Source organism: Malus sylvestris, chromosome 9 (assembly GCF_916048215.2).
Source record: "Malus sylvestris chromosome 9, drMalSylv7.2, whole genome shotgun sequence".
NCBI lineage: Eukaryota > Viridiplantae > Streptophyta > Magnoliopsida > Rosales > Rosaceae > Malus > Malus sylvestris.
The window spans coordinates 2164614-2177175 of NC_062268.1; the positions used below are offsets into that span (position 1 = coordinate 2164614).

The window sequence follows — 12562 nt, forward strand, 5'->3', positions numbered from 1 at the left end:
AATTCCAAGTCGTTTTTTTTTCTCTCATCTTCTCTCTGTCTGTTCCTTGCATCACAAGAAGTTGAAAATTCTTTTAGAATATCAGTAGAGGATGTATCACGTTCTTGCAGGATTGCTTAGACAAAAACGGAAAATTTGCTTTATGGTAATAAATGCTTATATTTAGGTTATAGATAGAAGGATGATATTTGAGGTAAAGCAAGAGTAACCGTAATTGACTATAAAATTAGAGAAAATCGATTAAGGTGGTTAAGGGGTAGAGGAAAATTTGGAAAGAGACTTTAAGAAAAGATATGGAGAACTTAAAGCTAACTTCGCAAAACCGAGCACAACGACGTTTTAGGATTCATACAACTGACTCTATATAGTGAGATAAAGCTTTGCTTCTGTTGTTGTGGTTGCTTATTTAGGTTCTAGAAGCAACTAAACTATTAGGGCTGCTTAACATATTTTTCTCTCGTCTAACCTCTCTAGTCTCTAGTATCTTAAAGCGACTTCACTTTAGATAGTGAAAGATATAAGAACTTTGGATAGGAAAACTAAGACCTATGCAATCGCCCGGTTGTGTACGCTCGATGATTAGGCAGATCTCTCCATCACTCTTAGCCCGAAATAATCCGGTTGCATTCAGAGTTTCTCCCTGCAAATGGTCAGTCAAACTTCATTGTCTTTCAACAGCACACCATTTGAACTTATTCTTTCAAATATTATGGATTGAGACAAAGAAAAGGCTAGCTGGCTTAAAACATACTTAAATCTTTTTTTTGATCAAATAAAACATACTTGTCAACTTATATATTAAGAGTAGGTAAGAGATTCTTGGCTAACCCAAGAATATTTCTTCTTCTACTTATATCGTTAATCATGTATTTTTATTTTTATTTGTGTGTCGCTCATTACGTGAATATGTATTTGTATAAAGTATATTTTTATCGTAATAAGAAATATAAAAGAGAAATGTTTGATGTTCATGTGCCAGAGTGTAGGTGGTGGTAGGCTACTAGTCTAATTAGAGAGCAATCATGAGTTTCCAAAACAAAACAATTTATTGTTTGTGTGATGCTAGAAAGACAATTATTTCAAATTATATTTTGTAAACTACATGATGTGACGATTGTAAAAATATAATTCAACTATTAACCATCATATCATGTGATTTACAAAATATGGTCTAAAATATTGGTCATCCTATCATTTTTATTGTTGTTGAAAAGATGATAATGAATTAGACAAGTAGAGCTACGCTATGCATAACACATAAAACTTTGGACCACAATAAATGACCATCATTAGTTATCAACCACACGTAGGCTACTTCCTTTATGATCATATCGATTAGAAATGACTAAATCTTTGATAGAACGTCCCCATCGTCCTAGTATTTTCCTTATTGTCTAATTAGTTTGTCAATTTACAAAATAAATGACCATCATTTTCCTCTAATAACACCAAAACACACTAGAACACGCAGAACACACCCATTTCACTATATTATATCTTTGTAAAATCCCGTGGACACTAGTGAACAACAAAACAAAAAGATTTTGCCCTTTTAGTCCTTAACTTATTAAATTCTTTAAATTACACTTTTCCCCATCAAACACCATGAAACTGCAAAAATGCCACTCTGGAGAGTTGCCCTGAGTTCCAGATAAAGACCAATGATTCATTGACAAGTGACGAGCTTGCAGTCTCACAGTTGATGGGTGGCAGTTTCATTGCTGTGTCAGACTATAACTACATACATATATATATATATATATATATGTATGTATGTATGTATGTATACGTGTACACACACATATATTATAAATGGGTTCGGAGATGAGTGTGAATTGTTAAGAAAATTGCAGTGAGTGCATGCTTGTTTACAGAGCACTACTTTCCCCCACTCCCAGAGTTCTCTTCTCTCTCAGACACAGCCAAGTGGAGAGGATAACCTACTCAGAAAGAATCCACATCTCCATCTCTATGGAACAAACAACTTTTTAGCTGAAAGAGAGAACCAAACTCAAACCTACCATTTGTTTTCACAAAAAATAAAGAAGTTAAGACCCATTCTCTCTCCTCTCTCTCTCTCTCTCTCTCTCTCTCTCTTCATATTCTATACTGCAGCTCCAATTCCTAGTTCCCAACCACCCTACCATTCTCTATATTCTTTTTTCTGGTATTTTGGTTTGTTTTTATCCTTATTTGTTTGCATTGGTTGGTCTTAAACTAGTACTAGTACCACAAGAAAAATAAATAAAAATCCAATCTTTGCTATTTTTTCTGTCAAATTTCTTGTTTTTCTCGACTTGGTTGAACTGGGTTTTCTTAATTTTCCTTGAAAAAATGGATTGTATATAGTTTCTAGACTGCCGGTCATGGATCTGGAGGGGGTGAGCCGCAGCCATCCAATCAAGGTAATACATGTGGCCGAGTGTTGTCAGTGTGAGTGTTTCACTACCCCAATTCAAATTCTCAGCTTTTCTGATAAGTGCTTCTTGTGCTTCTGCTTAATTGCTGCAGAAGGATTCATGGAAGACGCTGTTAACTCTGGCTTACCAGAGCCTGGGAGTAGTATATGGAGATTTAAGCACTTCTCCTCTCTATGTTTACAAAAGCACTTTTGCAGAAGATATTCACCACTCAGAAACCAATGAGGAGATTTTTGGGGTTCTCTCGTTTGTTTTCTGGACATTGACGCTGATTCCATTAGTGAAATATGTGTTTATTGTGCTTAGAGCCGACGACAATGGCGAAGGTGGGACTTTTGCTCTGTATTCTCTGCTTTCCCGGCACGCCAGGGTGAGCTCCTTGCCCAATTGCCAGCTGGCAGATGAGGAGCTATCGGAGTACACCAAAGATGGGGTTGTTCCGACGGCCAACAGTGCTTTCGGGTCGAGTTTGAAATCGACATTGGAGAAGCATAAGGTGCTGAAAAAGGTGCTGCTTGTTCTGGCTTTGATTGGAACTTGTATGGTTATTGGTGATGGGGTGCTCACACCAGCAATTTCTGGTACTTTTGAGGTTATATATATCATTATCAATATCATGCTATTGGTTTTTTTGGTTTGAAAGTTGTGGAAATTGGGATTTTGAGTGATTAGAATTTGCTTATTTGTGGATGCAGTTTTTTCCGCTGTTTCGGGGCTGGAGCTCTCCATGTCGAAACAGCAGCATCGATGTAAGTTCTTCGCTGCTGGAGCTTTTGATCCGATCCTGCAAATCAATTACATTGTTTTAGGCGAATACTGAGTTAAGGATTTTGGTTATGTGGTTGATGTTCTCTGCATTCTTCATTATCTAGATAGAATATAACTTTCCAATTCTAACTTAGGAGCTAATAGAAATGTTGGATACTGAAATACGCACAGCGGAAACATGACTTCATGATCAATACAGAATTATTTAGAAATTGATATTTTTGAGTAGTTAATCACGATTAAGACCGCTAACACGGCAAAGAGAATTCTAAAAATTGAAGCTGCTTAGTGATATCTTTGCATCTATTCCGAATATATCTGCCTAGAGACTTTTAGCAGATGCATATCATGGTTTGGCATCAAAATCTTAGTTTTTTTGCACATGCTAATCCAATATCATGGATGTTCTAAATTTCAGAAGCTTTCTCTTGGTTTCTATTTGCGCAGACGCGGAGTAAGTGACGAGCAGGCAATACCAAAATTTGGGATGAATGAAAACATTATGGCGGTGACCCTACAAAAAATTAAGACAAATTAGCCTGCTTTAAGTAAAGTTAAATCACCATCAAGCTAGTAAAAAATGATTAGTGGAACACCCGGTTAGTTTTTCTCTGTTCTTTTTTCCGTCAACATTTGATTAAACTTGTTTGTAGAAAACTAAAGGTGAAACAAGTGGCTGAAAAAACGAAGTTTAATTTTCATGAGAGTGAAAAGTCTTGTCTTTGATAAAGTAACATTTAGCTACAAGATGAAGAAGAAAGGTGATTAATTTAGGATAAGACTGATTAGTATAGATAAAGCTAAAAGAGTGACCTAGAGCAGACATTGTATCGCTTTCATTGCTTTGAATCTGATTGGCAATATGGCCACTTTTAAACTTGTCGATTAGATTATGAATTATGACCTGTGTCCTAATCACTATCAGCCTCTGATCAGACGTACATAATTATGACTTTGGTATCGATCCTTGATCCGCTTGCTGCTGATTAAAACATTTTATCAACCTGAATGAAGTCACCATCTTAACAGTCTATTTTCAAAGTGCCTATACTCTTCTAGTTAGATCTTCGCCTTATATCGGTCACACTGTATATTTGTGTGTGTGTGTGTGTGTTTTTTTCACAATTAGTATCGTTTAACCTCTTTTGTCGATGATCCTGCCAACTTTAATTTTCTTGTACTTGCTAACAGAAAATTTTCAGTTGCATCTCCTTTTAAGCATATGCATGTTAAGATATAATACAATTAGAATTTACTATTCTCGTTGTTTTTCCTGCTTAATATGCTGCCTTATACAAGTTCCTACTATGACGGTTGGCAATCCAGATAGTTTGCCTATATCTTTGATAAATTACGTGCAAGTTATGCCATGGTTTCTTACCTGAACTCAATATATTGGTTATGAACTTATTGTAATTCCTCATAGTGTGTGGTTTCTGCAGATGTTGAAGTCCCGGTTGCTTGTGTCATACTCATATTTCTGTTTGCCCTTCAACATTACGGGACCCACAGAGTAGGGTTCTTGTTTGCACCAATTGTGATCACATGGCTTTTGTGCATCAGTTCCATTGGTGTATACAACATCTTCCATTGGAATCCCCATGTTTATCAAGCACTCTCTCCATACTACATGTACAAATTTTTGAAGAAGACCCGAAAGGGAGGTTGGATGTCCTTGGGCGGTATACTATTGTGTATGACAGGTACGAGAGTCTGTATAGTGAACTTTCTTTTCATGGATGCTTAGTTTACCTTCTCTGACATTATCTTGTTTATCTTTTGAAGGCTCGGAAGCTATGTTTGCTGATCTCGGACACTTTTCACAGACGTCAATCAAGGTTTCCAGACTGAATGGACTATATTTGGTTAATTAGAGATTTTCCATTGTATTAAGTAGCCCGTTGCATTTTATGTTGCAGATTGCTTTCACCTTTGTGGTTTACCCGTCACTGATTCTAGCATATATGGGACAAGCTGCATACCTTTCTAGGCATCATATCGTAGCAAGTGATTATCGGATTGGCTTCTATGAATCAGTTCCTGGTATGTGTCTACCAAACTTGCAGCAGTTATAACTTGTAAACTGTACGACTGAGCTAATTAGAATTCTCTCCTTTTCTCAGAGAAAATAAGATGGCCGGTTTTGGCAATAGCCATACTTGCTGCGGTGGTGGGAAGTCAAGCCATTATAACTGGAACTTTCTCGATAATCAAACAATGTTCTGCTTTGGGTTGCTTTCCAAGGGTCAAAATTATCCACACGTCTTCGAAAATACATGGTCAAATTTACATCCCCGAGATTAACTGGACTTTGATGTTGCTATGCTTGGCTGTTACCATTGGTTTTAGAGACACAAAATCCATGGGAAATGCATCAGGTACCATCCACATCAACCTTAACTTTTTGGTGCGTGCGTGTGCGTGTGCGTGTTAGCTTTTGTATAATGTATTTCTGTCTTACCTTCATATAGGTTTGGCCGTCATAACTGTCATGCTGGTAACTACCTGCCTTATGTCTCTAGTCATAGTCTTGTGCTGGCACAAAAGCCTCTTCTGGGCAGTTTGCTTTATATTATTCTTCGGCTCCCTTGAGGCACTCTACTTCTCAGCATCGCTCATAAAGTTTCGTGAAGGGGCTTGGGTCCCGGTTGCTCTTTCATTCATCTTCTTAATGGTTATGTATGTTTGGCAATACGGCACCATCAAGAAGTACGAGTTTGATGTCCAAAATAAAGTCTCCATCAACTGGCTCCTCAGTTTAGGTCCTACTCTAGGGATTGTTCGAGTCCGGGGAATTGGCCTTATACACACTGAGCTTGTCTCTGGGATCCCGGCTATTTTCTCTCACTTTGTTACCAACCTCCCTGCTTTCCACCAGGTTGTAGTTTTCCTCTGCATCAAATCCGTCCCAGTCCCACATGTCAGACCCGAGGAAAGATTCTTAGTGGGAAGAGTTGGTCCAAAGGAATACCGGCTATATAGATGCATAGCACGCTATGGTTACCGTGATGTTCACAAGGATGACATGGAATTCGAAAGAGATCTAGTTTGCAGTATTGCAGAGTTCATTCGGTCAGAGAGACCAGAATGCAATCTCAGTCCAGAACAACTGGAAGACGATGAGAAAATGACAGTTGTTGGAACTTCATCATCAAACTTAGATGGCATAAGAATGTCTGTAGACGAGGCAGATTTTTCCGAAATAGCAAGCACCTCGGAGTTGCAGGAGATAAGACCTACAGAAAGGGCAAAGAAGAGAGTGAGGTTTGTCGTTCCAGAAACCCCACGAATCGATAGGGAAGCAGTAGAGGAGCTGCAGGAACTGATGGAAGCAAGGGAGGCAGGAATGGCATTTATATTAGGCCACTCGTACGTGAAGGCGAAGAGAGGTTCAAGTTTTATGAAGAAAATAGTGATCAATTTCGGGTACGATTTCTTGAGGAGGAATTTTCGAGGGCCGAGTTATGCTTTGAGCATTCCTCATGCTTCTACTCTAGAGGTTGGGATGGTCTACCACGTATAATTCTGCGTATACGGTACAACTTGTACTCAAATGTACTCTACATCATGGCATTTTATGCTGCCCCTTACACTGTAAAAACTTGTAGAGCCGTTGGGCAATGCAGAGTGCTTCTGATGGTGCTGAGCATGCTTCCTCGGTAAATATATGCCAACGTCAATAAGAGAGTTGGGCCAAGTTTTGAGCTTGTTATTTGGGTTCAGTTTGTAAAGCTTTTAGCACATTATTCTTGATCAAATCATCATTTTTTTTTATTCGGGTGATATTCTGATATAATTTAAACTGGTAAGGAGGACGAGTCATGATTGTTGAAAGCCCTACTCCAAAAGAAACCTCGGGAGGACACGAGAGAGACTTATCTATACCGATATGCCATAGGTGATATTTAAGGTCAATTTATATTGTCATCGTGTTTTAATTTATTCACATAATAATATGCGATTGAATTTAGGTTACCGTTATAGTGACATTCCGTTTCTCTTGCAGGGATGCTTTTGTTGACCATTGAAAGAAAAACAAAGATTCAAAGAGGATTAAAAACATTCCTAAGGCCACGAGAGACCCCTTTTGTTTGTTAGCATATTACCAATGAGATCTAATAAGCACGTGATGAGAGGTGATGAGGGTTTAAGAAACAAAAAAGACAACAATAAACAAAGGTGGTGCTCTTTCAATTCATTCGATTAGACATCGACAAAAATAAACAAACGTGATGAGAGGTGATGCGTGGAACGAAAAAATAAGTATGTAAATAGCACTATTCTAAACAAAAACAACAAATATAGAACAAATAATTGAAGTAACTTGGAGAGTTGTAAATTGATTTTATTGTACAAGTGTCGTCACTCTTTGTTTGTAATTTACAGGCCTACAGCCTACAAGTCTGAAGACTGACGTCACAGTTTTTATGGACAATTTCTGTGAATGCTCCAAAACTGCACAACATCATCTGACGATGCTGTGCTTTGCCAGATTTAGAAAGGAGTATGAACAACCACACCCTTATAACGAAATGATGCCATTGCCCCTGGATGTCAGAGCACGATATAATGTCACGTGAAAAAGTTCAAACACATAATAATACTGAATTGACTTGAGATACTATCGTATAAACTTTTTTGTTGTAAGGCTGTCTGAACGAAGTAATTAGCACCCACTGTAATTAATTAACGATGGTTTGGTAAACACAAATTTAAAACCCAAAAAATGTAAAAACAGAGGATATGATTCCCTCCTCTTGGTTTTATTTCACAGCAGTGAGATCTCTCTCCCCTTAACCTTTTCTTTTCCTTAACATTGTGGTACCGTTTGGTACGTGGGATGGGACGGGATGGAACGGGACGAGCCGTTCCGTCCCATATTTGGTGCCCCTAAAAACTGTGGAACGGGTTGTCCTATGGGATGAAATTTAGCTGATTTTTCGTTCCACCTCTTTTCCCTGGAACGACCCGTTCCACATCTGTGGAACAAAAATTTATAACATTTTATTACAAAATTTCTCCTTATCTTTTTCAATATTTACATCATCCGTTCCATCCTGTTCCGTCCCGTCCCGTCCTGTTTCATCCCGTCCTGTCCCGTTCTGTCCCGTCTGCGTACCAAACGGTAGCAAAGAGCTTTATTGAGTTCACTGTTCAGTACTACCAAACCTTCCAAATTCTCTATACCCTGTTTGTCTCTTTCACCGTCTCTCTCTCTCCCCTCTTTTTATCTCTCTAGAAAGATTCACTCTCACTGATTAATTTGTAGAAAAAGTGACGGAACACTGTCTGTGGAGTCTCCTACTTAAGTGGATTTCCTACAAGCTCAGACCTTTCAAATCTTCAGGTGTGAGTGAGTGAGCATTCTTCTGCTCTTAGATGCTCAGCTCTGATCATCCAAAATAGCATCAATGGTGAGGAATTGGGTTGCATTGCTTCTGGTTTTTCTGCTTCTCTCTGGGGATTTCTCTTCAGGAGCATCTGCCACACCTCCTGCAAGTGAGTAAAGTTTCCGTCTTTATACCCCCACTCTGCTTCAAATTCCTCATTTGCTTCAGTTGGTAATCTTGTGATTTCACATATATGTATATGCGTATGTATATACAGAAATTGTAACTGGGGTTGTCTCCAATGTGGTTTCTGCTCTTGTCAAATGGCTCTGGTCGCTGAAATCCACCACAAAAACCAGTTCAGGTATTTCTGCGAACTCACATTTACCAATTTTTAAGCATGTTTGCAATTAGAGTGTTATTTTTGTTGTTAATGTGGTAATTAGAGAATGTTCTTTGCAATGGTGAGGTTTATGAGGTTAATGGGGTTCAATTTTTCAGCTGTTTCTAGCCGTTCGATGATCAAATTTGAAGGTGGATATACCGTGGATACGGTGTTCGATGGAAGTAAGCTTGGAATTGAACCACATTCAGTTGAATTATCCCCAAATGGAGAGCTTCTGGTTTTGGATTCCGAAAATAGTAACATCTACAAGATCTCAATGCCATTGTCTCGTTGTAAGCCGCTTTCGCTGCCTTAACTCTTGAATTGTACCATTATATCACTGCTCTAGTTGCTTGTTTTACTAATGTATATCCAAGGACCCAGTTAGGGAGATTCGAACTCTTGTGCATAGGCAATGTGGCTAGTAAGGCTACACCCACGTCAGTTTAACCCGAATAGTTAATTTTCTATTCGGGTTGATGTGCAAGACATTATAATTGTACTTAAAGCATTGTTTTTCTGATTCCTTACTTCAACTCTTGCCAAATTTCATTATTTATGAAAAGTACTGTTACTGCTTTTATATGCTTTTGTTTAGTGGAAGCCTGTACTTTCTGGTTAATCAATTGCTATCTTTTTGGAGACTTACTTTACTTTTCTTTTGGTTTGCGACCACGATTCTCTAATGACCAGTTAACCTTCTTGTTTACTCATGTTAATTTTTTTTTTAACCTAAGCTAGATTTGTGTACTTTAACACAGGAAACTTGGGTTCGTTGAATTTCATCTTGATTAATACCTTTAAGCTTGTTCAAGATAAAATCTTTATCATTTATCGGTTAATGATTCGTCATGCCACTTTTTCTTTTGTAATTTCATCTTTATTTGCATTTGTTAGTATAATCAGTCATTAAAACTATAAAAAATAATATCAATGAAATATGCAATCTACAGTCTTCAAATTATCACTTTCGTTGTAGAAGTAATTTCAGTTCAGTTCCTAGTTTAATGCTTGTTTGCTATCTGTTTGTATTTTGGTAGAACCTATCGTATTCTTTTACATGCCGAATGAACGATATGCAGATAGCCGACCCAAGTTGATTTCTGGATCACCTGAGGGATACTCAGGGCATGTGGACGGGAGGCCAAGAGATGCAAGAATGAACCACCCAAAAGGGCTGACTGTGGATGATAGAGGAAATATTTATATCGCAGACACAATGAATATGGCTATCAGGAAGATAACTGATGCCGGTAAGTCTCTGGATGTTTAAGGCATCATAGTGGTTAAGGAATCACCCTTTTCTTCTGTAATTCTTGTGTTAAACGTAATGGCACGAAAAACTTATTTCACCTCTGTATAGGGGTTACGACTATTGCTGGTGGAAAATGGGGCAGAGGAGGTGGTCATGTTGATGGTCCAAGTGAAGATGCAAAGTTTTCTAGTGATTTTGATGTGATATACGTCGGTAGCAGCTGCTCTCTTTTGGTTATTGACAGAGGAAACCAGGCAATTCGGGAGATCCAACTCCACTATGATGACTGTAACGACCACTATGATGGAACTTTCGGTTTAGGTATAACTAGAAAAGTATGGACTTTCAACAGTGTAATTTGCTTTAGGTGATGCAGCTCTTTAAAATCTGTTCTCGATCGTTGCAGGAATAGCAATGCTGATTGCAGCTGCATTCTTTGGCTACATGCTGGCACTGCTGCAGCGTAGGGTGCAAGCAATGTTTTCGTCAAATGATACAAGTTACTTACAGGATCAAAGAACTATACATAGGGCTGCAACAGTGGCACCATATCAGAGGCCTCCTAAATCCGTCAGGCCCCCTTTAATTCCAAATGAAGATGAACCTGAGAAACTAGATGACGGCTTCTTTGGTTCACTAGGGAAGATCGTCCTCAACACTGGCTTGTCTGTGTCTGAAATCTTTGGGGGAATATTTACGGGCTTTAGAAGTAAGCCCCGACAATATCACATTCAGCAGCAGTATCACCAAGCTAATAAGCATTCAAATGCTTGGCCCACGCAAGACAGCTATGTGGTTCCAGACGAAGACGAGCCTCCATCATTAGAAACGAGATCCTCAACCCCAAATAAAACCTACCCATACATGACCAAAGACCTGGAGAAGCCTCGCCATTCGAAGCAAAGTCAAGCTTACTATAATTCATGGGAGGGCGAATATCAGCAACAGCAACAACTTCTGACACAGCTGCAGCAGCAGCAACAACTTCAGACGCAGCTGCAGCAGCAACAACAACTTCAGATGCAGCTGCAGCAGCAGCATCATCACAGGCATTACTCAACAAACCCGACTACATACTACGAGGAGAGCAGCGAGACAAACGAGATTGTGTTTGGGGCAGTCCAAGAACAGGATGGACGGCGTGAAGCTGTGGTGATAAAGGCAGTAGACTATGGAGATTCTAGATATAACCACCACAACATTCGACAGCGTTTCAATTATATGGATTATAATTCCTCTGGTTACTGATTCCCATCAAAAGAACACAAGAATTTCATCCTTTATGTTATATTTCTTATTTTCTCGTGGAAATGTTAGCTTTCCGAGAGTTGTTTCTCAAGGAAATGTGAAAGTTTTATACCTCAGCTTAGGTCTGCATTTTCCTTTGTCTAGAGATCCAAAGAATCAAAGCCAGTGCCGGTTTGCAGATGTAGACTTAGGGCTGGTTTGATATTGCTGTGCTTTGAAAAAAAGCTGCTGTGAGAATAAGCGGCTGTGCTGTGAGAATAAGCGGCTGTGAAATAAAGCCAGTAGAGTGTTTGGTAAACTTTTTTGTGAAAGTGCTTTTGGAAAAAAAAGCAAGATGATAGTGTGTCTTTTCATTAAAGGAGCACTGTAGCTCCGTGTGCTTTGAAAAAACTGGCTTTTTTTCAAAGCAGCAAATAGCAGCTTCAGCTTTTCCTTTGATTTTCAGCTTATTCTCACAGCAGCTTCCAAAATAAGCCCTTTTTTTTCAGTTTACCAAACACAAAAATGAGCCTCAGCTTTTTTTCACAGTGGCTTTTTTTAAAATCACCTTAATCCCAAACGGGGCCTTAGTCATATTGGCTAGATCGGATGTGCTTTTCAGTAACGGATCTTGAACTATAGCTAACAAGCAGGCCCATGAAATATAATTCTCAGCTACCATATGGCTTATCATGTATTAAGTTCCAATGGTTTAGATTAATAGTTTCAACTTATTAAAACCAAAATACAATCCAAACATGTAAATTCGAAATATATAGCTTTAGTATTAGAATATTGAGCAAATTAAAAAATGATACTTTTATACACAATTGTATAAATTTGACTACCTAAACTAGGAAATTCAAACAGTGTAATTTCTTATTTTCTGACTACCACGTGCAATATCGTAATAACACGAGCTGTTTCTTTGAACCCTAAACACTGACATATGGAGCTTGGAGCTAGCACCACTTCATTTGTGTGCATGGAATATTAATGGCCGACGCCGGGGCTTGGACCAGAACTCTTGACTCCCCAGAGGGAAAGAACATCAGAAAAATAGTTAACAACGCCGCCTCCGCTCGGACTGGCGGCCTTCCTTGGATTGTGGTGCTCCCGGTGGCTGTGGGGGTGACGATGAACCTGGTGATGAACATGAGAACCATGCTCGTGAAGA

At 38.8% G+C, this 12562-nt stretch overlaps 2 protein-coding genes across 3 annotated transcripts; both read left to right on the forward strand.

The window, feature by feature from the left end:
* Nucleotides 1–1712: 1712 nt before the first annotated feature.
* LOC126583544 (potassium transporter 8-like) lies at nt 1713–6962 on the forward strand. 2 transcript variants are annotated; one of them, XM_050247956.1, is made up of 9 exons: nt 1713–2047; nt 2350–2405; nt 2512–3012; nt 3116–3169; nt 4615–4891; nt 4974–5026; nt 5108–5231; nt 5312–5566; nt 5660–6962. In XM_050247956.1, the coding sequence occupies exons 2-9, from the start codon at nt 2367–2369 to the stop codon at nt 6709–6711; spliced, it is 2355 nt and encodes a 784-aa protein (XP_050103913.1). In that variant the 5' UTR covers nt 1713–2047; nt 2350–2366; the 3' UTR covers nt 6712–6962. The 2 variants fall into 2 exon arrangements, with proteins under 2 accessions (XP_050103913.1, XP_050103914.1); XM_050247957.1 differs by having other exon boundaries at nt 1715–2405; nt 2512–3001; nt 4631–4891.
* Nucleotides 6963–8356: 1394 nt separating this feature from the next.
* On the forward strand, nt 8357–11522 carry LOC126583546 (uncharacterized). Its single transcript, XM_050247960.1, has 6 exons — nt 8357–8687; nt 8796–8882; nt 9020–9196; nt 9986–10156; nt 10267–10479; nt 10565–11522. Exons 1-6 carry the CDS (start codon nt 8600–8602, stop codon nt 11404–11406), a joined length of 1578 nt encoding a protein of 525 aa, XP_050103917.1. The 5' UTR covers nt 8357–8599; the 3' UTR covers nt 11407–11522.
* Nucleotides 11523–12562: the final 1040 nt, after the last annotated feature.